This window comes from Crocodylus siamensis, chromosome 4, assembly GCF_052110815.1.
Source record: "Crocodylus siamensis isolate JL-2025a chromosome 4, ASM5211081v1, whole genome shotgun sequence".
In the NCBI taxonomy this organism is placed as follows: Eukaryota; Metazoa; Chordata; order Crocodylia; family Crocodylidae; genus Crocodylus; species Crocodylus siamensis.
In genome coordinates, this window is record NC_143398.1 from 158,840,599 (window position 1) to 158,865,952 (window position 25,354).

At 51.6% G+C, this 25,354-nt stretch overlaps 1 protein-coding gene across 3 annotated transcripts in view; it reads right to left on the minus strand.

Annotated features, from left to right (window-relative positions):
- ERBB2 (erb-b2 receptor tyrosine kinase 2) overlaps nucleotides 1-21,211 on the minus strand; it is a 47,597-nt gene extending 26,386 nt beyond the window's left edge. Inside the window, exons 1-2 of one of the 3 annotated variants that reach the window (XM_090044511.1) lie at nucleotides 18,323-21,211; nucleotides 11,458-11,514 (exon numbers count right to left, since the gene is read on the minus strand). In XM_090044511.1, the coding sequence (XP_089900637.1) occupies nucleotides 11,458-11,514; nucleotides 18,323-18,410 (145 nt within the window). In that variant the 5' untranslated portion in view covers nucleotides 18,411-21,211. Of the gene's footprint in view, nucleotides 1-11,457; nucleotides 11,515-16,769; nucleotides 17,233-17,380; nucleotides 17,962-18,322 lie in introns of those variants that run through there. The other 2 variants (XM_090044509.1, XM_090044510.1) reach the window with 2 other exon arrangements.
- Nucleotides 21,212-25,354: the final 4,143 nt, after the last annotated feature.

Sequence of the window (25,354 nt, forward strand, 5' to 3'; positions counted from 1 at the left end):
CAGCTCCCCGCCCCGCCATGCACCTGGCCAGCGCTACTGGAGCTAGTCTCCATGAAAACCCTGGCCCTGCACTGTCACGGCGCTGCTGCTCCTGGTTCTCCAGGGAAACTGGCCATAGCGACGAGGACAGGGGCTGCTGGGCAATGGAGTCTGCCATGGGCCCAATCCAGCCCACAGGCCAGGCTTTGCCCGTCCCTGTTCCAGAGCCTGGAATAGAAATTACATGCCTTGCCCTTTGCCGCCTGACTCAACCTCTCAAAATCTTTAGTTTGCACCGCCTTAAAAGCACAGCCCTTCGAAGCAGATCTCCTGAGGTCATTCAGAAGCTAGCAGGTGACTGTCCATTAGCCCAGGCTCCATGGGCTAATGTTTAATTTCTACATGGCAGAGCCAGTCAATAACAACTTCCTTCACCAAGGACTCCTGGGTTCCAATCCTATCTTTGCCAGTATCATCCTGTATGACGTCAGTAAGTCGCTTTGCCTTTCTGTGCCTAAATTGCCCCATAAGATGGTGGAATCAACTGGGGTTAGGGGAGCTAATGCTCTTCGCAGCTCTGCTGGATGATGTTGGAGGAAAGCAAAAGATTGTTGGGCCAATCCTTGGGCTCCTGACCCCACTACTTAACTGTTCCAAGGCATCTGACAGGGCTGGTGAAACCTGCCAGGGAATAAGTAGTTGTACCAGGAATCCCTGAGTCTCCTAGCTGCAGGTATCCCAAGATCCAGACTCAGGCATGCCCCAAGGACACATTCATCAGCCTGGTAAATTTCCCTTCCAGCATCTGATTGAGTGGGATCCCAGCAGAAAGAGAGTGCCTTGAGGCCATAGCCCAGATAAGGAACTGCTGTGCTAGGTGCCATATATTCACGTAAGAAAACGAAAGTTTCTGCCCCAAAGACCTTACAGTCTGAGGATGAACTAGACCAATGCTCTAACTAAAAATGATCCTAGTTTGGTGGAGGAATCTGGGACCCTAACAGAACAAGCCCCCCTGCATATAAAGGGTAGAGGCAAAAGTCTAGCCCTGAACATGTGTGGAGTTAGCATCTGAATACAGACTCGACAAACAGCGTTCCCTCTAAGCTGCATGGTGTGCGTGGCTGTGCAGGCGTGCCTGGTAGCACAGCATGAGCGCGCCTGTGCAGCCATGCATACCCCACGCGGCTTAGAGGAAACGCTGTCTACAAGCCTGGCCTATTGTTAATATTACCTCAGGAAGCTGAAGGCCGTATAGAGCACCATACCCTGGAGTAGCAATGGGAACCTATGCCTTTATTTCAACTAAAACTGTTGTGTTGCCCTGTCACTACTGGAGGGGTCAGAAAGCCACACTGAGCAGGCATGGGTAACACATACCATATAGGAGGTACTGGCACTGGACTTGGTATATCTTTAATTTCAACAGTGTGTCAGTGGGAAAAGCTGAGGGTGAGGCTTGTAGAAACTACCCCTGCTCACCTTCCTCCCTCACACCATTACCCTATCTGCTCTCCAGTGTTCAGTGGCAAATTAAATGCCTGTGATAAATCACTAGCCAGGAGGCAAGATCTAGTCTTCCTGACTGGGAAGGGCACCTTTCACTACCTTTCCTCTCTGTGCTCTGTCCCTCCCTGCAGACAATGAACAAACACCTAGAAGAAATAATACTATGACTAGCCCTAGCAGAGGAACCTGAATTTGATCCTGCCTTATGGACTGGTTTGTAATTGATCAGATAAGCTCCCTTGGCAGGAAACTGACATCACCGGTCTGCTGATAAACACAGTTGTGACTCTGATGATATGCTGTGGCAGTTAGTCTTACCCCTGATTCGCTCGTGGGTTGGAGAACCCTACAATGCTGAAGGCAGTCCCCCAGCTCAGCTGGAAAACCCCAGCATCCCACATCTCCATCCTGAACATGATAATCTTTAGGAAAACTTTGCTGCTCTCTTCCACTCTGCATTCCACATGCACCTCCACACACCTAAGTTTGACAGCTGAGAGGGAAGGATAGGAGCCAAGACCAGTGAGAGATCATCCAGGGGGAAGGCCTTACTGATCTTGGACTGGATTTTTACAGAGCCAAAACCTGGGAAGTCCAGACAAACTCCCCATATCCCTTCATCTGTCTGTCCATCATCCCAATTCTCTGAGAGAGGCAAGCTTCCAACATCGAGCCATGGAGAAGAAATATGAGGACAGAACAGTTCCTATCAGCCTTTCTGACTCCAGCACACATCCAGGTTCCAGAACAGGTGCTACCATAACCTTTGTCCTCTTGCCTGCAGTCGAATGTTTTGCTGCTACTACTGTACACTGCAATGGCTGAACTCTGCTGTGCATTTTCCTCTACTGAAGCAGGGAGGGACAGTTGTAGACAGGGTACTATAGCAAGGGATCAGGCAGCTGTCATTTCTGCACAGGTGCATCTGACAGCCTCCCAATTCACCCACGTGCAAGTACAAGGCACTGAAACAGTTAAATCCCACTCACTTCTGCTCATGTAATAAGTCACACTTTTTTAAGCCGAGCCCAGTTAGCAAATGCTGATGAAAAAAGCCCAGGCAGTTCTAGAAAAAGCTGCTGGACTGGAGGGGCATGTAAGGAGTGGCCTTAGCTCAGGGCTCATCATTTCCAATGGCATCCCAAGCAAGACACCCACAGATCCCTGATCATCTGCTTCTGGGGTGCTGATGTCAGATAGCTCTAAAACCCTTCTCCGGTGGCTGGTGTTAAGTGTGCACAGAGAGGGGGCGGGAGGCAGACTGCAGGGAGGCTGGCAGGAATTCTCTGCCAACATCTCAGCGGGGGGAATTTAAAACAAAAAAGGCTTCATTGTTGAGACCTGGAAACAAATAAAACCACTAACAGCATTGCCTTGCCAAGGAGAGGCAACCTCTTAAACTGGCCCAGAATCAGGCTGTGGCCCCACACTCCCAACTTACAGGGGATCTGGTTTTGTTTGCTGTGTAGTTAGCCTCCATGCCCCACGCCCCTCCTTGCCTGCTCTGAGCACTGTCGGATGGGCAGGCTGGGAGGGGGAGCTTCCCAGGAGAGACTCTAGCACAGCTAACTGTAGGAAATGAGGGGGAAATGTAGAGCAGCTGTTAGGGCTTTAGAGTCTCCAGTTCAAGTCCTTGCCCTGCCATGGATTCCCAGTGTGACCTCAGGGAAATCCCTTAGCTGCTATGTGCCTCAGTTTCCCCACCTGTGAAACACCCAGCCCTGCCGTCCACAGGTGTTGTGAAGGTAACTCCATTAAAGATTGGGAGGCACTCAGGTAACAGATACTCTAGTCTAGATCAAATAAAATGGCTCTTTCTGGGAGCTGGATGTTTGCCCAAAGCACAAGGAGAAGAGCTGAGAACTAACAAAATCACTTCACCTGGGTCAGCCAGCAGCCATATAGTTCATCACCTCCTCTCCATGCCTGCTGCATTAAGGTAGCAGCAGGACTGGCTGGTTTCTGCTGGAGATATGAAGGATCACAGGCTGTCTTGCACTTGGGAACTCTTGCTTCATAGCTACCTTCTGTTAGCATCTGTTCTGAAGCTGTGCCTGGGCTGCTGAAAAAGGAGGGCTCCAGAGCTGTGCTTGGGTTTAGAGAGTCATGGAGGAGAAATGCTTTGTGATATGTGTAGAGGAAAGCATGTGCCTTTGCCCCTCCCCATAGCACCCCTGCTTGATTCTCTGGCTGGAACATTATGAAAAGATAGGGGCAGTTATACATCAGTGTGACGGAGCACCTTTGGGGGGCTCACCACGTGGCAGGGGCTGCAATAAGCCAGGACAAAGCCAGCAGGGAAGGCAGCCAAGTGAAGCCCCCAAATGTAATTTTAAGGGGGGAAGTGTATGGCAGAACACCTTTGGGGTGCTTGCCACTTGAGAGCTCTCACAGGCTCTGAGTGGAGCCTGCTTTAGAGGAGCAGCAGGGGAAACCTCCCCCAGGAACTATTTTAAGTTGGAAGGTGTGTGGCAGGGCACTGTTGGTGCCTGCCACTTTAAGAGTGGAGCTAAGCAGCCAGCAGGTGCTTGATTGTGGGGGACCATGGCAGTAACATCACTTGGCTGTAAGGCTCCATGCAACATCCTGGTGATAAGAGCAGGAGCTGTAGGGGATGGCTAGGAGGCTCCTGGTCCTGGGCATGACCTAAAACTGTACTCTGCCGGGAGTGGGTGGCCTGGTAGGGCTCTCAGTGGTGTGGGAACCCCCAGGAAATGCCTGGCCAGTTACCACCCTGGTGAAAGGTGGGTCGGGGCACCTTAACACTAGCCCTCACCTTGGGGTGGGTAACGTAACGTTGGAGGTAGTTGGGCCTAGGCATGACTATGGCCACCTGAGCCCACTGGGGAGGGAAGACCCATGGCCCCAGTGAGGGGGGAAGAGATGAGGGGCTCCAGTGAAGGGAAGTAGGCCTAGGTATGTCTCCAGATGTCTGAGGCTGTAGCCTGGGCCAGAGGCCAAGTAAGGGGGCTCAGTCCAAAATACAGGGGCGAGGCCTGACCCTGGTAAGTCCTCCACTGCTGGGAGGCGGAGTATGGGTCAAAAGCAAGACCTATAGTTGAGCACAATGACCTGCTGCTCCACGGGGGAGTGAGAGTCCCCGTAGCACCAGTCGTGGTGTGAGATGAGAATGCCCTGGTGAGGGGTGACCCTAGGAAGGAGGGCAGAGAGTAGGGACCCCAGTGGGGGAGAAGAACCGGAGGGCTGGGAGCCCAGCATGTTTGAATGTATAGAGTTTCCCTGGTTAGGGGCCAGGGCAAGCTTAGACCTGGTTGGGTAATTGGCTGGCCACTACCCTGGTGAGGGTTGCGGGAGAGGCCCAAAAGATGGTACATATGCAACCTAAAGTATGAACTAGGTAAAGCCTATAGCCTAAGGGGCCCGCTCCAAGAGGGAGCAAGGCAGTATAAGTTATCGATGCGAGAAAGAGACCCTGTGAGAGAGGGTGGAGTGTGTGAGGCCCTTGTGAGAGAAGGGCAGTATGAATGTGAGTGTGTCCAAGGCCTGACAATGGGGCCTAAGCTTGGAAGGCCAACCGTACCTTGTTGTGCATCCACAGATGCATCTCGAGCAGGTCCAAGGAGGTGATCCTCCCCCTCTATGTGGCACTGGTCAGGCTGCAGCTGGAGTACTGCGTCCAGTTCTGGGTGCTGTACTTCAAGAGGGATGTGGACAGCATGGAGAGGGTCCAGAGGAGGGCCACTCGTATGATCAGGGGGCAGCAGGGCAGGCCTTATGAGGAGAGGCTACAGGACCTGAACCTGTTCAGCCTCCACAAGAGAAGGCTGGGGGAGGGATCTAGTGGCCTGTTACAAACTAGTCAGGGGGGATCAGCAGGCACTGGGGGAGTCCCTGTTCCCCCGAGCACTGCCAGGAGTGACCAGGAATAACGGTCACAAGCTGGCAGAGGGTAGATTTAGGCTAGGTATCTGGAGGCGCTACTTCACGGTCAGGGCAGCTAGGATCTGGAACCAACTTCCAAGAGAAGTGGTGCAGGCTCCTACCCTGGGGGTCTTTAAGAGGAGGTTAGATGAACACCTTGCTGGGGTCATTTGACCCCAGTAATCTTTCCTGCCATGGCAGGGGGTCGGACTAGATGATCTACTCAGGTCCCTTCTGACCCTAGAAACTATGAAACTATGGTCCAGCTGTAGGCCAGGAGTACTGTGTCATCTGGCTGTCATCTGCAAGACTTGGGCTGCGGTGTAGGGGAAGAATGGAGCCGCAGATAGCGCCCCCTAGCGTTGGAGTTTAAAGCCAGAAAGGTCCATTCAGATCCCTCAATCCGGCCTCCTGCCTCAACACAAGCCAAAAATGCATCCCCTGATTCCAGCATCCAACCTTGACTGGGGCTGAGCTGGGGCCTGACACTTCCTGTGTTAAGATGCAGGTGAGACCTGGTGGCTCACACCCAACAGTCCCAGCATGTCAGGTCCCAGACTACTCCAGAACACCATGAGTCACCCTGTGGCGGGAAGCAAGGGTGTTGGCCCCCGGGTAGTTGACAGAACCGCTCTTTCAGGTTGGACGCATTTTTTAACTCTGCCTCACCCACAGCTACCCAGCCCTATTGCTTGGCTGCGGCTGCCCCTTTGCACTGCTAGTGTTGTACTCTCTGAGCACCCAAGGTGCTACGTGCCATCAGGGTGCATAGCATCCTGTGTTCCAACAGTGCCAATCACAACATTATGGCATCTGCTGTTCAGGTGTTGTGGCATACCATCAACCTACATGACAGAAAGCAGATTTAGGCTAGACATCAGGAAGAACTTCTTCATGATAAGGGTGGCCAAAATTCGGAATGGGCTTCCATGGGAGGCAGTGCTCTCCCTTACCTTGGGGGTCTTTAAGAGAAGGTTGGATAGGCATCTGGCTGGGGTCATCTGACCCCAGCACTCTTGCCTGCCTAAGCAGGGGGTCAGACTCAATGATCTGTTGAGGTCCCTTCTGATCCTAGCAACTATGTAATCACCAGCATAGATTCATAGATACATGGGGAACCAATCCTCGATGGCTTATATTAGCCTCCCTAGAAACCAATACTCCTCAGGATGAACATATGGATTTTCTCGGGGTCACCATCCTTTTAGCTTCCTCTGACCAGAGAGAGCTTCCTCCCTCAGGACGCTACATCTTTAGTCCTATCTCTCTTTTCCCAATCACTGCTGATCTAATTTTGTGGCCTCACGCACATAGTATCTGAGCATCTCACAAGCAGTTATCTTTGTCCTCACCACTTCCTGGTGAGGTAGGGAGCAACTTGGTTCGCAGAAAAATGTGCTATGGGTCATACGAGAAAGGGAAACTTTGGCACTGTAAGGAAAGAACCTGGGCCTCCTTGGGCCCAGACTAGTGCCCTAACCTCTTCCTCTCTCTTCATGTAGGGAAAATAAGGGTCTTCCCTGCTGGGGTAGGACAAAGGGGAAAGACTGAGCTCTTAATTAGGGTTGAGCCTCATTAGGGAGTTTGACCACTAGGACGGTGCTTTAGCAAATGCATGCTTCTCTTTGGGGAAGGAGCCAAGTTATATTTGAGCCAATGGCCAGCTGTTTCCCACGAGGACTGGGCAATGGTGGATGGGGTAGCTTGGCATGTGGCCTGCGGGACCAGGGGAGATTCTGTCCTGTTCCTTCCTGGCCTATCCGGCCCAGCAAGAGAGACAGCTGCACTAATGACATCTCATTCCCACTGTTTAATCCACAGCAGGGACTCTACAGGGGACAATGGCCTGAAAGGGCCTCTAATAAAGTCAACTCCCTGCAGCCCAGGCATTCTCTGGATGTCTGTGCACAGTCTCCCAGCAACGGACGGTAGTAGGCCTCAGGCCTCTGTGGCCCAGATCAATGGAAAGGCCTGAGTCGGGAATGCATATCTGGGCCTTGGGGGAAGGACAGATTAAAATTCACTCAGGCCTCTCAGGCAAGCCAGCAAACCAGCTTGAGATGTTCCCAGCCAGGAAGACTGGTCCAGGAGCAGCAGGATGTGCAAAATTGAGAACCCCTCGGGATCCTGGAACAGACCCCTTAGGTCTGGAACAGCCTGCCATCAGAGGTGGTTCAAGCACCTACATTGAACACCTTCAAGAGTAAATTGGATGCTTATCTTGCTGGGATCCTATGACCCCAGCTGACTTCCTGCCCTTTGGGCAGGGGGCTGGACTCGATGATCTCCCGAGGTCCCTTCCAGCCCCGATGTCTATGAAATCCTCTGCCCAGTCTCCAGGCCTCCATGACCCTGTTTGTCCCCAAAACTGCTCTGTGATCCTAGAGGGCTTTTGCTCCAGATTGGCCTTCCTGGTCCCTGGGGTACAGGTTTCCACCTTTCACCCTGGCTGGGTAGGACGGGCAAGTGCAGGTGTGGGGAGAACACATTAGACCAGCTCCCAACGTCCCATGAGAAACAGTCATGGTCCCTGCCTATGCCAGGATCTATGAAGCTGCAGAGCAGCTAACTTCAGCCATGTCTTTCATTTACATCCCCCAGCATGCTAGAGATACCCTCCCCCTTTTCCAACATTTGATCTTTCCCTTTGAAGCACAAGCCCTGATCGGCTCAACCCCCTGAGCCCTTTCCACCAGCTGGGGAACTGGCTTCCAAATCTGATCACTGGAGAAGTTTATATTCATGTCCCTTTACCCTTCATCAGAAGATCTTCAAAGTCCTTTCCATGTGGGCAAACCCGCTCCACACTCCTGGGAGGCAAGCGTGCCTGTGTTGCCTGTCTTGGCCATGTTAAATTGTCATTACTGCTGGTTTTCAGTTGCTGCCTAAAGCCACAGCATTTGGCAGGTGGGGAAACTAAGGGACGGAGCTGATGCAGCTTGCTCAAAGTCATACCACCGGACAGTGGGAGAACCAGAAGCAGAACCGTGATTCGCAACCCACGAGTCCATCCCCCTCACTCCTGCCTCCCCTTCCATAGCCATGTAGAGTCATTCAGTTCTCTTCTCTGGGACCTAGGATTAAGGGAAGCATCCAGGGAGGAGAGGGAATCTGAATCCCTCACAACTGAGATAAGAGGGTGCAGGAGGGGCAGCAGCTGGTGAGCAGCAGGATTCGCTCAGGGTGTCCCGAGTCCCTGACAATAAAAAGCAAACTGCATTGTCACACATGCCAGAGTCAGGCCAGTATTCGGGCCTTTGACCATCCCCTCATTCCCAGTGGGAGCTCATTGGCTTCCTCCCCAGATCACGGGAACCAGGATTCCATTCGCCAGATTCCTGACGAGCTCACGCATCAGCTACGTGACTTTGCAGCAGGACAAGGGATTCCTTCCAGGCTGCGTGGGGAGGCCTGTGAGGCGCAGGATTGCGAGTCAAGGTTGCAGATCTATGCCGAGATGCTGTCTTGCCTCTGTTTCTTTCCCTCTCTTCTCACCTTGCCACAAGCTGGTTATTCCAGACAAACTCCTAACCACCCTTTTTGATTCCTAATCCAAACAGTCCCACTCTTCCCCCCTGCAGCAGTCAATTATTCATCTACCCCTCCCAGCCTTTTGCCTCCGGGCCCCTGCTAAGAAACAGATCACTCCCCAGGCAGTCAGACGGCTTGACTGACAGCTCCCCATGTGCCAAGCAGCTGCCCAGCAGCAGTCTGCCTTGTGCCTAAAGCCATCCGAGTCTAGCAGCCCCCCACCTGCTTTGGGTCATGAGACATGTCTGTGAAGCCTTCTTCTAAGCTTCCCCTCATCCCAGGGAATGGGCTACAAAGCCCGGGATTAAATGTCAAAAGGCAAGGTCAGACCAGGCAGCATGGAGGAGAGTGGGGGTTGCGTCTCTTCAACAGCCATGGATTCTGTTTTGACTCTCAACCTGAGACATCATCCTCTCTCCCTCTGCCCAAGCACCATCCTGGCTCAGTACCTTACTCCACATCTCTTCTGCTACTTCCCTCCAGCCTGTCCACAGCACAGCTACTGAAATCCTTTCCCTCTCCCATTGCCCTGGTCAGCTGGACCACTTGACCTGTCGAAGACCTCAGCTAAGCCTGTCAGTGTCTGACCTCTTCTGTGCAAAAGACAGGGTAAATGTGCACCTTACAGACTAACTAAATCAGAGATGTACAGATGAGCTTTCATGACCCCAGACTCACTTCATGTGCAGACACTCATGCCCTCCCTGTGGAGGCTAGGGTGCTGTGGAGAATAACTACTGGCAGCCCCCTGGTGTGTTGTGCTACCATGATCTACAAGTAAACAGGCAGTGAGTAGCGTCATGTCATGAGGGCAGGTAGCTGGGAGTGGCAGCAAGGCAAAGGCTTGGCAAACAAGTATTCATGCAGTGTGCACTCCACCCCTGTCAGATGGGGAAGCTAGAAGGTCTGGCTGCAGATCTTTAGTTTTCCCTCTTCTAGTTTTTATTCTTTACCCACTTCTCTAGTCAGGGCAGACTGAGCTGGCTGCATTTCCCAGGACACTCTCCCGAGTCAGAGCCCTCTGCGATAGAAAAGACCATTACATCAATCCCCTCCCCCAGAAGAAGGAAAAAAGAGGGTTACATGGAATTTTTCTAAGTTTTATTCCCACCAAGACCTGAAGAAGCAAAGCAGCAGGAAGATCATCTTGTGAAGCAAGATTAGAATTCACAAAAGAATAAAAATAGTGACAGGACACCAAAGGTCAAGAGGCTGGAGAAATTCACTCCACCCCAGACTTGTCTAGCCTCCTGGTTCCCCACTAATCACCCAAATAATATGCATAAGGGAGAACAAACAGGGGACCACCTACTCTTAGGTTAGCAGATTCCCCACTGTCTCATGGGCAGAGCTCAGAGCCTCTTTGTGGGGCTGCAGTCACCAGAAACCAACCTTCTCAAACAGAGTACTTCCTTCCACCACCAGAGCCTGGTCTCACCCACAAGACATCACAGCCTTGCTATTTCCTCGTGTGGTACCTCGTCCCTGCTTGGGCTGAATCTAGAGGGGCAAGGAAAAGAGGTGCTTGCAGCAAAAAAGTGTCTGCCACACTGCTGCTTTCCCACCAGGAGAGAGAGGGCTGTAGGGGAAGGGCAGATAAGAGGGAAGGAAACCAGACCGAATGCACAGAATCGGAGCGGTGAGGGGCTGGGAATAAATCAAGAGCCAGAGTGGATAAGTAGAGGAAAACCAGTGAAGGTGATGAGAGTTTTTAGCCAAAGATCAGGAGGGTCTGGCCAGTGAAAAGTATTGTGTGTCCCACTGGACACCTCCCAGCCAATTCTAGCTCCAGCTGAGCTGTCTGTCTGTTTCAGGGACAGCTTGGAAGGGGAATCCGTTTCATCCCCCAGTAACTCTAGGCAGCAGCTTGTAGCAAGGTCTTTCCTTCCCGGCCCACCATATTGATTGCCTCCGATAAAGCTGATTTGCACATCTATCACTGCCCCAGTAGCTGAAGGATTACAGAAATAAAAGCTCTACTGTGACTGGCAGCTTGAGGACATCTTCCTATAGGCCTTTGTTTTGGGGGCTTACCATCCCAGCACCTATTACTAGATCAGGCTACCTAGGGAAGTGGAAGAATCTCCATCCCTGGAAATGTTCAGCTGTAGATTGAACAGACACTTGGCTGGGATGGTTTAGTCAGGGATGATCCTGCCCTGAGCAGGGACATGGACTAGACCTTGTGAGCTCTCTTCCAGCCCTACTTCCCTGTGATCCTACAATCTGAAAGCCAAAAACCAGGCACATGAGAACCACCCCACCCTGTTGCTAACACTGGGCCAGCAGCGAGGGGGTGTTAATACAGATTAAATCTGCAGCAAATCAATTTTCTCTAGTACCAGCCTGTCCTTCAGCCAGGTGCTTTTGGTGAAGATTGGGTTTGGGTTTGGGTTCCCCTCCTTGGTGCCTGGGTCTGGGAGCCAGGCCTGCAATGCGCAGCAAGCAGGGCTGTCCAGAACTCAAGAGTTAACATTTAACAGCCCGTGTTGGGACTCAGGAGAGGCTGGAAGCTCAGGAGAGGTCTGAGAGCCTTGGCGGGAGTTTAAAGGTTACTTTTAAAAGAAGGTGGGCTATGGGTGCTTTGTGTGTGCTGCCACAGCTCCCCAGGGACTGGGGAGAGAAAGAAGAGAATAATCAATGCCAAGGACTGGCCTTCTGGGCTTGACCCTGCCCTGCCCCATCACAGAGGAACCTGTTTTCCCCTGTTTCCCCTCACCCCCTAACTTCAAGCACTGAGGAAATTTCAATGCAGGAATCCTTTTCAGACACTGAAGCCTCTTCTTGTACTCTATGCAGAAGGACCAGGGGGTCTTAAGGCTATGTATCATTCCCTAGAGGATAATGGGAGCCAACTCAGCAAGCATGGGGAATGCTATCTGACCAGAAGAGCTCCAAGAGCTTGGCTGATACATAGATCAGGACCAAATACATGCAGCTGTTTGCTGCCAGCGGAACAATCCTGGCTGGGGAGCGTGTGTGCGTGCGCGTCCCTGGTTGCATGGAAGGCAGGACTGCAAAATCAATGAGTTTATACCTGCAGCCAAAGCTCAAGGTCGAAAATCCAACTGCTACCATAAGATTGCTGCAGAATCACAGAGAACAATGGGCTACTGAAACTAGGATGGGGCCCTCCCTGAGGCAAAGGCCAGGAGAACCAAGGTCCTGTGACTAGGGTCAGGTTTTCAGAAGGGTTTCACCCAGTCATCCCCAGGGGGGAGGGGTGAATTGGGGTGACTGCCCCAGGCCCCGTGCTTTGGGGGGGCCCCATGGATGGTACTGTACAGGCCCTCATGGCCTCCACACACTGCCAGTTCCATGCTCCAGCCACTCCCCCCAGCTCCATGGTCTGGCCATTCACCACCACCTGGCCCTGCAGGGGCTGATATGCTCCAGGTCCCGCGCACCCCTTGGGACAGCTCTGGTTCCACCCATAGCAGTTCCCCCCTGGCGTGATGGTGGAATCCACTCCCCTCTGCATGGGGACCCTTTTGACCAGCTACAAATATACAGCACAGTGGAGATTTCTCAAAGCTCAGCTTGAGAACCCTGTTAACCTACACTGGGCTTCCCCAAACCCTATTTGTGCAGCCTTTTGAGGAGAGCAGGTCTTTGCTAATATGGGAGGGGAATTGTGCTGGAGGGCTGTGGTGCAGATGAAGCACCTAGTTTTAGCTTGATTGCCTGACTTTTAATATGTGATCCACAGAGAATGAGAGTGGGTGGCTTTTACCTCAAACTGGATCCAAATACGTGTGGAGCATGAATACACATTTTACACAGCATTCATTTTAAAGGAGAATTGCTCTATTTACCACGTCATAATCTTTAGTGCATTCACCCGTCCCAGCTCTGCAGAGGTCTTTAAGTGCTTAACTTCCATGGACTTCAATTGAAGTTAGGCACTAGAAGACCTTTGAGGATCTGGTCCAGTGGTGGGGATGGGGTAGGGCAGGGAAATTAAATTGTTTCTCTTCATTCCCAGGCTAGTATCTATGTGTAACCCTTCCTCTCCAGCTCTTGACCAGGCCTTGGTGTTCAATGGGGTCTCAGACAGATAAACTTTTCCTAAGGTGGGGTTCAATGGGTGTTCACAGTCCCACTTGCTGGATTACCTTAGCTTTGGTACCTGAACAAACTGGGTTGGGTGGGCCTCTTCCCTTTTTTCCTACTGACCAAGTATGCCAAGAAGCAAACCACCTCTTGGGCCTTGTGATGAGGTGCAAGGCAATATCAGAGAGAAAGGATGTGTGCATGGAAAGCTAATTCTGCTGTTTGCCAGGCTGGCCTGGAGATAGCTAAGAGGTTATAGATTTCAGAGCCATGTAAACCAGGCAGACTGTAAACTGTAGGGGCAGGGAAATGCAAGCTGTCATGGGCATCCCACCTACTCTCTATCAAGGGAATTCAGGGCTGACCATGACACCACATCCTAGCAGAAGGAGAAGTACATCTGGACCAGGTATGTGCTAAGCAGGGCATATCCATCCCATTTACAGTGTCCAGGACACAGGCGCTGAGACTCCTCCCTTCATCCCACTTCACCCCAAAGGCTCCCTGCTACCTCCCACTTTACCCCAATGGCTTCAGGGCAATGATGGAGCTGGGGGGGATGGTATGTACTCTGTCCCTGGTCCTCCCTCTCTTTAAGGCCTCTGTACACCCCTTGCAAGAGAATCCAAAGCAAGGAGAAGGAGCAGGGCTTAGCCATTAAACTTGTTCAGGAATGTGAGGCAGCCCAGTTTCCAGGCAAGGTTAGTCAATGATCAATCATTAAAGACTCACTCATGCAGTCAGCACTTTCCCTGGAGGCAAACAGGCCTCTCAGGTGTATTGGTTTTAAATGCTTCATGCACACAGAACCTGTTCAAAGCCCCAGATGACTGCAAGCATCTGCTTAACCCCAGGATAGCGTAACAGGGGGTGATCTCCCAGCATGTGCCTCAAGCGCTGTAAATAGCCTCTGAAGCTAAATATGTTCTATGACAGGGAGGGAAGTCTAGCTTTCCAACTCAGCCCCCTCTGATAAGCCTGCTAACAGGGGGTCCAGTGAGCTCCAAAACTTTTCCAGTGGGAAGTGGCCTGAGGGTCCATATGTTCAGTTCATGTTTGCCACTGCAAAGCCATCTGATCATAGCAATTTTGGAGATCTGGGATGGATTCACACCATACATCTAGGAATGACAAGTTGTCTGCTACACAGTCTTTCAGCCAAGGTTTGTTTCTTACTGTAGGTTCATACAGTACTGAGCACCATGATCTCAATGAGGCCTGTACATTACCCTGCATAATAACAAGAATATCTGCTGTTCACTAAAATCTAATCAGGGGGCTGGAGGGGCTGAACTGAAGAGATGGCGTATGTGAACAAGGCTTCCTAAGGAGGACACCTAACAGGCTGCAGAATTACATTCTAAGAAAAAACAAAAGAGCCATCTCTCGAGACCAGAGGTTGGCAACCTATGACCAGAGGACCAGATCCAGCTCACAGAGCCACTGGATCTAACCCGGGGATATTGGGCTTCAGTGGCAGTGGATGGTGGAGACGTCACATGAACTCTAGATGGGTCTTAGAGTCTGCCTGCCTTTGACCTGAGCTGGGTCACTTCAGCCTGCAAAGGCTGCCAACTGCTGCTCTAGACATGCAGAACTAAGGTAGCAGGCAAGACACAGAGAACAGACACAGGGAGAAAATCTGAACCTGTGGGAGGATGTGATTCAACAGGTCTTTCTATACATCTAACATGGGCTCTTCCAAAGCCTGCTGACAATCTTGGAGAGATCTAATGTACTTCATTTGTTTACATGCCCTGACCTCACAAACAGGCACAAAAAACTTCAGACAATACACACACATAAATAAAAGAGATTCACCCCAGGGGTCAAACTGCATGTAAACCTTGCAGTCACGCCCTGAGTAAATGGCCTGTGAGCCTGACCCCACATCCTACAGGTCAGGCTCAGTTCTTTCAGACCACCCACTGTCTAAAGTAGTTTTGCAGCAGTGACTCTGTAATGCTATATAGACTGAGGGAGTTTCTACAGGTGCCTGAGCTGTTGATACTTGAACATGTGCACAGCAACCTGCATATGGGACCACACACAAGCTGAACTCCATCCAGGAAGGACTGGAGCTAATGTGACTTTTAGCCTCTGCAAAGACCTTTCAAAAAAATCTCAGATCAGACTTCTTAATGCCAGGAGCATTAACAGCACAGTGCTGGTGTTTGCTTTGGAACCCCGTCATTCCGATCTCACCAGAATATCCCCCATTCCCCGCAAGGGTTCCCTTTCATGGGGGTTTGATGTGGCTGTTCATGTAAGATATTCTCTTCCAGGTAAACATGAAGAATCAGGTTAGCATGTGAACTAGGGAAAGTGAGTGACTATCCGGCGTTTGCTAGGATCTCACCAGCAGAATAGGATGGGGTGTGGACAGAGAATGCCTAAGAGAAAGAGAGAGGCAGACAGACACACCCACAGGGAAACCCAAACAGTGCTCTTGCAGCAGGAGGCACTAGGCAGCTTTCCCTCTGAACCATAGCAAGCAGGGGCATAGGCTCCGTCTTTCAGCTCAGGTATCAAGCTAACTTACCCTTACTTGATATAATATGGAAATCCTGTGGGATTCTGCTCCACCCTTCAAGAGCAGGTGGGTTAGCCCTGCTGTCCTGACTGAATACATTCTGCCAAGTGCAATCCCGCTCCCTCCTCTGGATTCCATTTGAAGGAGTTTTCCTTTTACTTCCTGCCAAACTCTTGGGTAGCCTTCTTCTGGACTGTGACCACCATGGCAGCAGGGCCAGCCTCATGGCACAGCCTGCTAAAGGACGTAGACTATTTAGACTCCTACCAGGAGTTCCAGCTAGCCTGGCACAAGTAGGGGCTGAGCTTTCCCTCGGCACAGAGATGGTAGGGCATAGGAAAGGCTGATTGTAAGGCTCTTCTTCCAGGACTACACCTGGCAAAGTCTGGACTGTGAAGCAGCTCCACCCCAGCAGTGGCTGCATCACCATGCAATGAGGTTACTCTTGTACATGTAAAGCACTTCAGGATGCCAGGTCCGACACAGAAGACTATTCTTTGAGACTCAGGGCCTGTTATCACTAAATCAAGGGTATTACAGAGCCAAGAGAAATGGGCATCAAGTAGATCTGCCTAATCTGCCAGTCCTCCCCATACCCAGCTAAGGAATCAGAAAATGCTGATGACTTGTTTGTTGCTTTCATGAGGTAATTCTTACCCACCTCCTTCCCCTCCCCAACCCTACCTGCTAGGTTGCCTTTCTCCTCTCCCAGGGTGAGAACTGCCACAACAAAATGTCCCTGTAGCCATAAGGCTGCAGCCTCACAGCAGTCAGCTGCCATAAAGGGCTTGACCCAGCAGGCAGGACAGGTGCGATGGTAACAACACTGCCTTCTGCATCAGTGCAGAGGACCCACGGCCTTTGCCATCTAGCTTATTTCCCCATCAGGTGTTTTGTAACCTGATGAGCAAACACCTCCTTCCACCCCCGCTGCAAAGTCCAGCTAGAACCCAATTTTGCAAAGTAAACTCCTCTCCGGGTTATCCGGCGGCCCTGCGGACACCGAGCTAAATGAAGGGCATGTGCCGAGCCGCGTAGCTCACCCAGCACCTGAGAGGCGATCCAGCCGGCTCCCACCAGTTAGCCACACTCTCCTTACTTCCCGCACGCAGACAGCAGAGTGCCAAGCCTGAAACTTTAGTGCCTGCCTTATAATGCCTTTTTTTCCGCCCCGCTCCACAAGCAAAGTCGCCGACCGGCCACACAATAAACCCCCCTCCGCAGCTCCGAAATGCCTAAGCCACCCTCTGCCTCGGCGCAGCAGCAAAGGAATGAAAGAAACCATTTTAAAAACCAGCTCCGACTCTCTCTCCTCGGCCCCAGAGCAACTGCAGCCCGCTGCCGCCGCGGTCACGTCCGACGGTGCCAAGGTCCCGGCGCGGAGACGGGGGCAGGAAAGCAGCGATCGCCCTGTTCGGTCGGGGCGTAAACCCCACGAAACGACACCGGAGCGGGCGGGATCAGTGCCGGGGCCCTGGTCCGTTTCCTGCCTCGGGCAACTGAGCCGCTCTTCTCCTGCCCACCCCCCGGCTCGCCTCGCACTTGGCCCTCCGCGGTGCGGGGTTTGTTTCTCTGCTTTCCCGGCTAAATCTCTGAGGAACTTCACCGCAATTCTTCCCGTGGGTCCGAGCTCTGCCTCCACGCGAGCTCCATGAACTTTAGCAAAAGTTTTATTTTGGGGGGGTGCTTCCCACCCACTCTTCCGCCCCCCCCCCCGCCGGGGGGGGGGATCCAGGGGGTGTTGGAGTCGGCAATATTCAAGATCCAGAGCTGCCGCTTTCCTTCCCCCGCATCCCACCGGCCCTCTGAAGTTTCTCCCCTTCCTGAGCGTCCCATTCCAGCTTCCAGCCCCCATGTCTTTCCCCCCTCCCCTCCGTTTCCAATCTGACTCACCTTCGGTGCTCCAGAAGCTTGGCAAGAAAGAGGCCAAAAGCAGCCCCAGGAAGAAGCAGCAGCTGCTGAGAGAGATCATCTTTTTCATTGCAGACTCCAGCCCATGGCTTGTGGCAGAGAGAGGGGGCCCGGCCAGGAAAGTTCGCGCGTGTGTTTTCCCTGGTTTTGCAAGCCCGGAGCCGCACCGCTTTGCTACTGCACTTCCTCCTCGGGACGGGCGGCGCGCCCCTGAGCCGGATTCCGACTCCCTGGGGAGTGGTAGGGCGCTCCGTGCCTGCTCGCTGCCAAGCCCATTGTGCGCCGCCTGGGAAAGCCGCTTCGCCCTGGGCTGCCGCTTCAGGGTCAGTCCGCCTTCGCTTTGCTCTTTGCCTCCTTCGTCCCTCCTCAGCCCAGCCCGGGCTGCTCCGGCACAGATCTAAGCTAAGTGAGAGGTGAAGAAATAGGATGGCTGGAAGGGCTGATCTCTGCCTATGCCTTGGTGGGGGGGAGGGGGATCCCTTTTTCTAAGACCCCCAAGCTGGCAGACAGCTCTAGGAATCACTCCAGAGAAATACAAAAGGGAGTGTAGGGGAGAGAGGCTGGGCAGATGGGTTTCACTGCCATTCTGCAGGCTGAGGTTGAGCGATGGATTTCCAAAAGGGTGCAGTTCCCAAGACACCAGTGAAATATGCACCTAGGTTTTTTTTGGGGGGGGAGGGGTGTTGAAGGGTTTTGAAGGGGATGTGCTTTTAAAGGCTTCTCTCACTGGGAAGGGTTGGGCCCTGGGCCCAAATTAACACCAGGATCCTTTGAAGACGTTGGCCCCAAGCATAGGCATTATACCTATCTGTGAATCCCAGCCTGGCATCATCATCAGTTGGCTGTGGGGGTGCTGAACCCCTTCAAAAGGGAAGGAAGGTGCGAGTGTTAGGATACTCTTGGGCTTCCTATCATCTGACCCACCTTCAGTGCTCCAGAAGCCTGGCAAGAAAGAGGCTAAAAGCAGCCCCAGGAAGAAGCAGCAGCTGCTGAGAGAGATCATCTTTTTCATTGCAGACTCCAGCCCATGGCTTGTGGCAGAGACAGGGGGGCCCGGCCAGGAAAGTTCGCACGTATCATAGGAAGCCCAAGAATCATAAAGGCAGGGCTAGAAGGGACCTCTGGAGGCTGTCTAGTTCAACCCCCGCCATCCCATACAAGTCCTTGTCTAACTTGTTCTTAAAACCACACAATCAACCCAGCTGCACAACTGCAAGGAATATTGCCCAGAGACACCACAAACACCCTAATCTGCCTCATGTAAAGCAAGAGGATGAGGGCTGCCAGTGTCCTGTGGCTGCCAGGTTCCCTATTTTGCCGCAGTGTGAGACTATAGTAGGTAAGTCACGCAAAGGTTGAGCCTACATTGATGTGCAAAGATACCCAGGCAACCATTAAACAGCCTGGCTCACAATGAGCTCTGAGCTGTTCCTGTGCAGATAGTGTGGGTATGTATAACACTGGAGAATCTGCCATGTAGATGCACTGTGATCCAGTCCCCACTCTGTATAGAGGGACAGTGGCACTGCCCTGCCACACTGCAGTGCAAAAATTAGCAAGGAAAATTGTGGGGCACTCAAATATGATGGTACCAGCACCCATCCCAGTAACTTCAGCCCCTCAGAAATCAGACTGTCTGTTGGTGCTTGCCAATGCCCTGTCCCTCCTTCAAGCTGTAAGAAAGATAGTCTGAACTTGGAGTTTTTAGCATCTCACATCACCTCCTCGCCTGCCCCTGATATTTCTTAATTAGTGGCATTTCTCCATAGCAGAAATAAGAGTTGTAAATTGCCAGGGTGGTGTTGTCACAAGGAGATTATGTGGAGATGACCTCCTTACACTCCAGAATCCAAGCTTTCCTTAAGAGGTGTTTATGGGGATGTGAAAAAAGTCTTCAGATCCTGGACTGTAAATAAGTGCTGATCTCTGCTTGAATTTGCTGAAAGTCTGAAACCGAAGATCACATGGGGTGTGAACTCCCCTTTGTTGCCCTGTGTTAGCTGTGAAGTCTATGGATCAGGGCTGATACATTTAACTTTGTGTATTCACTGTTAACTATTTTGCTGCTGATAAGGATATCTGAGAAAGGAGAAGGGTGAAAGTATAAGATCTGTAAGTGACCTTTTGTTCTGACCTTTCAAGGGAAGGAGTTTGATCTATGGGTGGAGCTTGAGAGGCTCCCAGGATGGATTTCTTGGCCTATTCAATCCCTAATTGGTAGATGAACCAGCATAAGATCCTGAATCTGAACACTGCAAAACTTTGTGAAAAGTCAAATTGGACTGAAACTGAGCAGCTAAACCTCTCTTTGCTTCTGGGTGAGGAAATGACTGGTACCACTATGGGCTGGATGCCATGGAAAAGCCCTAATTAGGATAATGAAGGTAAATTTGGATAATCAGTAAGGTCCTTTATGGCCTGAAAATCTGTGGAAAGATGCCTTCCAGCCTGCCCCATCTCCTTGCCTTGCAAGGAAGGAAAAGGATCCCATAAAGCAGGGGTGGGCAGTTATTTTGGGCGAAGGGCCACTTACTGAGTTTCAGCAAGCCATCGAGGGCCGCATGACGGGCAGCCCAGGGCAGATTAATGTTAATTTTCTAAATTTTTAGGGGCCCTGCGGGCTGGATAGAATGGCCCCTGGGACACATTTTGCCCACCCCTGCCGTAAAGTGTTATGCGAGAGGGTAGTTCTAGCTCACTAAATAGAGGGTGTTAGCCTGCATTGATTCAGTTTATCCAGACATGAGTGTGGCAAGACTAAAAGCTCCATGACAGATCAGTTACTTTTGCTGCTTACTGTTGGAGTTCTTTAGGGAGTCAGCATTCAAGTGCCATTCATGCACTCAAATGCCATGAACTGGAGTTTTTGGAAGTCAGGATGACAGAGAGATCACTTGTTGCTAAGAGCAGCAAGAAAAAAAGTTCCTAAACTGAAACAGCAATTTAAGCAAGGTACTCTGGGCCAATTCCAGTGTGGATGATGCTCTCATAATGTTGCCATTCCCCCTGATTTCTCAAAGAACTTGTAGTGGTTTTGCCCCAAGGCTGAATTTGGTCCCATATCCAGCTCTGCCTTTTAAACTTCAGGCCTCCACATTGAAATGTAACTGAACACTGAGCCAAGGAGTTGTCACTTCCTTACTGCAGGGTGCTTAATTTAGTCAACGCAGGTGACTGGGAGACAGGACTCCCAGGTCCCTTACTGGGATCTGTGCCATACCCAACTGGACCCCTTCAGACATGTCACTTCACCTTTTTAGGCCTCAGTTTCCCTTGCTTTAAAACAGCACAATGAACCTTAAATACAGGAGACTGTGAGGCTTCATATTCTAAGGTCTTTGAACGTGGTGGGCAGAAGGCATCTGAGGGGTACAGTATCTCAGTTATTCTTCTATATAATATACTATATGAATCCCAAATGAAAAGCAGCCTCTTCAGTTTCTCAGTACAAGGGACTGTTGCTAGTTAATACTCTTAAGATAATGTGTATGAAAAGAGCCCGCTAGTTAAAATCCTAAGTGCTTCCACCAGCACAGGGTAGTTTCGTTGTGTCCTGGAACGTAGACGGGTCTCTAAAGTACTGGGTCTGTGTGGATATTGGCATGATGTTGCTGCTGGGAATTTGGTGCTTACTGCTTGATGCCTGTCCCCAGCCTGAAAAGACTAATATGAGGAGCTTGGTCCCTTTGGCAGACCTCACTTCATTTCCTCATGTAGCTGGAAGTTGTCATCCGGGCCACAATAGACTGCCACAGTTCTGTCTCTGAGTTGAAGGAGAGCACAGGGCAGGGGAGGGTGGTTTGGGGGAGGAGTTGGGTTGACAGATTACACCCCGGGGAAGGAAAATCTTGGATGAAGGAGGGACTATTAGAGAATGAACTCCATTCAAGCCTCTGCCGAGCCCTTCAGGCAGCCAAGAGGAGAAATAAAAAACCCCATCTGTTGTTGTTATTTATTTTTTTCTCTCACTCTCTTTCTTGCAGCAGTTTGAAAATGGGAGGGAAAAGAAAGAGGGGAAAACAAGTTTATTACTCTGTGGTTTCTGTAATCTGCACCTGATAACAGCCAGGCCCTGCTTTACAATTGCAGCAATTGTGCTTTGGTTGAGATGTCTGTGTGTGAGAGTGAGCAGAGGCAAGTGGAGTACAAGGACTGGGAAGGAAGAATGAAGGGAAGGGGAGCCTCTTACATTGCGAGGGGAGGGTTAAACACAGTTGCATCTTGGAGGGTAGCCCAGAGTGAGCTTGGTAGAGGATGTTAGCTGATTTGAAGACAAAGAGTTTGGTCCCATCTACCCTGCAAGGCAGATCTCTGGGAAGGGAGTTCTGCATTGCAACTGGCTCTCTCTTTGTCAATGGTTTTACAGCACTGTTTTGAAAGGAGTTTCCAGGATGGAAGACCCATAGCTCACTTTGGCTTGGATATTTTCAAGTCAAAACCTTTTGCCAATTTGGCATGAAGGCACCTATATTACTTTTCTTAGGCCTTCTTTACACACAGAGTGGTTCTTGAGGATTGATCTGCCTGGAAAAGTTTGCACCTATTTTTACCTAAGATGGGGGTGGGCAAAGTCTGGCTCACAGGCCAGGTCCGGTTAGCAGTGGACTCCATTTCTCCAGCCGAAGTGGCTGGGACCAGTTTCCATGGAGACCCCAGCAGCAGCCTAGGGCCAGGGTTTCCATGGAGACCGGCCCCAGCAGCCAGACTGGTCCTGGGGGAGGGGTATGGGGGGGGCGTACTGCGGTGGGAGTGGGGCAGGCTCAGCTGCTGCCACCTGTGTGGGGCAGGCAGTGGTGCTGGGAAGAGCTGGGCCAGAGCTGTGATCCACCGCCTGCACACCCCTGCCTGGAGCATGCAGGCAGCCAATTGCAGCTCTGCCCTGGCCCTGCACCCTGCCAGCTGCTGGGGCCAGTCTCCATGGAAACCCTGGCCTCACACTATCACAGTGAGGCTGTTGCTGGGGTCTCTGTGGAAACTGCCCCCAGCCACACAGGCTGCTTGGAAATGGAGTATGGCCAGTAGCCGGATCCATCATTTTGCCCACCATGACCTAAGATGCGATCATGAGCCAATTGCACTAAGCTTGGGCAAAAGAGCATGTGGATACTTTTATTTCAGTTTAAGCTCTGTCATCTGAGTTTAGCTGAAATTGATTAGGAATCAGTTTAAACCAAACAAACAAATTCCTCTTCAGCCAAAAAGTGAGTATCCATGCTGGGTTTTGCACCCATTCTAATATTATAAAAACCTAAGTCTGTCTGTCTGTAATGCTTTAGTCATGCTCTGATTGGCTGTCTTGGTGGCCAGTCAGAGTGCTGTACGCAGACAGGGCCAGACTGCAGAGCGCTGCCATGACAGTGGGGACTGATGGGAGTGGAGCTGGCCTTGCCCCCCTCCCTTGCGCTTTGGAGGCAGAGGGGGAGGACGGGAACCAGAGCGCCGCCATAATGGACGGGATGGAGTCCCCCCCACAACAACAGCCAGCAGGGAGGGGATGTGGTGGGGAAAAATGGAGGGAGGGGAGCAGGAAGGGGAAGAGGGCAGTGGCTCTGGCCCCAAATAGAAGCAGCCGGGGGAGGGGAAACGGGGAGCAGCCCAAGCCCCGGCCCTGGCCCAAAGTGGCAGGGGGGAGGCGGGGAGCAGCCCTGGCCTCAGCTGTTGCCTGAAGCGTCGGGGGGAGACGGTGAATCGCCCAGGCCCCGGCCCCAGCCCAAAGCAGCAGCAGGAATGGGGGAACCCCTGGCACAGCTTTATGAGCACTTGTGGTGCTCTTGCAATGTGCCAGAAGACTGGAAAAGGGTCAATGTGGTCCCCATTTTCAAAAAAGGGAGGAAGGAGGACCCAGGAAATTATAGGCCTGTTAATTTTACCTTGGTCCTGGGGAAGCTCTTTGGGGAAATTATCCAGGTGCACATCTGCGAGGGGCAAGCAAGGGAGTGTATGCTTAGGGGCAACCAACATGGGTCCATTAGAGGCAGGTCCTGTCAGACCAACCTGGTGGCCTTCTATGATCAGGTCACAAACTCCTTGGACACGGGTGTCACGGTGGACAGTCTTTCTGGATTTTAGGAAGGCCTTCGACACTGTCCCTCACCCCATTCTCATTAAAAAAAATAGGAGATTGTGGTGTCGATGCCTACACAGTCAGATGGGTCACCAATTGGCTGGAGGGCCGCACCCAGAGAGTGGTGGTGGATGGGTCATTTTTGACCAGGAGGGATGTGGGCAGTGGGGTCCCCCAGGGCTCGGTCCTTGGGCCCGGACTTCATCAGCAACTCAGATGAAGGGGTGAAAAGCACCTTAGTGTTATCTGCGAATTTGAACAAGATGTGGGGAGAAGTGGGCACACTAGAAGGGAGGGACAGGCTGCAATTGGATCTGGACAGGTTGTAGGGGTGGGCACATAAGAATAAGATGGGATTCAGTACTGACAAGTGCAAGGAGCTACACCTGGGGAAGAAGAACCAGCACCATACCTACAGGCTGGGGAACTCCCTTCTAGTCAGTGCAGAGGCAGAAAAGGATCTTGGAGTCATTACAGACTCCAAGATGAACATGGGCCAGCAGTGTGGGGATGCAGTCAGGAAGGCTAACCATACCTTGTCATGCATCCACAGATGCATCATAAGCAGGTCCAACAAGGTGATCCTCCCCCTCTGTATGACACTGGTCAGGCTGCAGTTGGCGTACTGCATCCAGTTCTGGGTGCCACACTTCAGGAGGGATGTGGACAACATTGAGAGGGTCCAGAGGAGGGCCACTCACATGATCAGGGGGCAGAAGGGCAAGCCCCACGAGGAGAGGTTAAGGGACCTGAACCACAAATGTAGGCTGGGAGGGGATCTGGGGCCATCTATAAACTGGCCAAGGGAGACCAGCAGGCAATGGGAAAGTCCCTGTTCCCCCGAGCACTACTGAGAGTAACAAGGAGTAACGGCCATAAATTGATGGAGAGTGGATTCAGGCTAGACATCAGGAGGCACTACTTCAAAGTCAGGGCAGCTAGGATCTGGAACCAACTTCTAAGGGCAGTAGTGCTCACTCCCACCCTGGGGGTCTTCGGAAGGAGGCTAGATAATCACCTAGCCAGGGTTATTTGACCCCAGCATTCTTTCCTGCCCATGGCAGGGGGTCGGACTTGATGATCTGCTCAGGTCCCTTCCTACCCTACCTACTATGAAATTATAAGCAGCCCATGCCCCAGCCCCAACCGTGGCCTGAAGCGGGGGGAGGGAGGTGGGGAGGAACAGAGGCCTCTGTCCCGTCCACCCCGTCATTCTTGACGGGAACTTTGCTCGTTCAATTAGATGGGTTTAAAGCTCATGCAAGTTAAAGCAGTGCTTACTTCCAGACATAGAGAAGGCCATGATTATGGCCACTTTGTTCACATTAGTCCCGTTTCCTATTTTTGTCCCATTTCAACCCCTTAGACTTTTAGTTCCAGCATGTAATTTCATTTTCTCTCTCTCTCTTCGACAATGTGCTAGGTCTGGCAGCGTCTGGGGAAAGCATGGGCACAATCCCATTTAGACTCTGCACCGCTGTCCTCCCCCTGCAAGGAATGTCAGATGGGCCTGGGAGTTTGTAACCGCATGGTCCCTGGGCAGCAGCAGTAGGTGAGAGGACACGGGCCTGGGGATGAATGTTTCCTGTTGTATCCCTATGACGCTATAATGGATCTTATATCAGGCAAGGAAACTAAGACATGGTTGTCCTAAACTAAAGGCAAGTTTATTGAACCCTAACAGATACAATTCTAATTAAAATTGAAGCAGGATTTTAGAAAGTTTAGATTTGTAGCTAGTCAAAGCGGATGCTCACCATCCCAAAAAGTTGCAAACACAACTTCACTGGTTGATCAGGCCGTGAAGTCTTGTTAGGGGCTCCTGGCTCCCACATCTGCTGTCAAGACTGGATTTTGGATTGATGACAAGATCTCTTCAGGAGTGTTCTAAA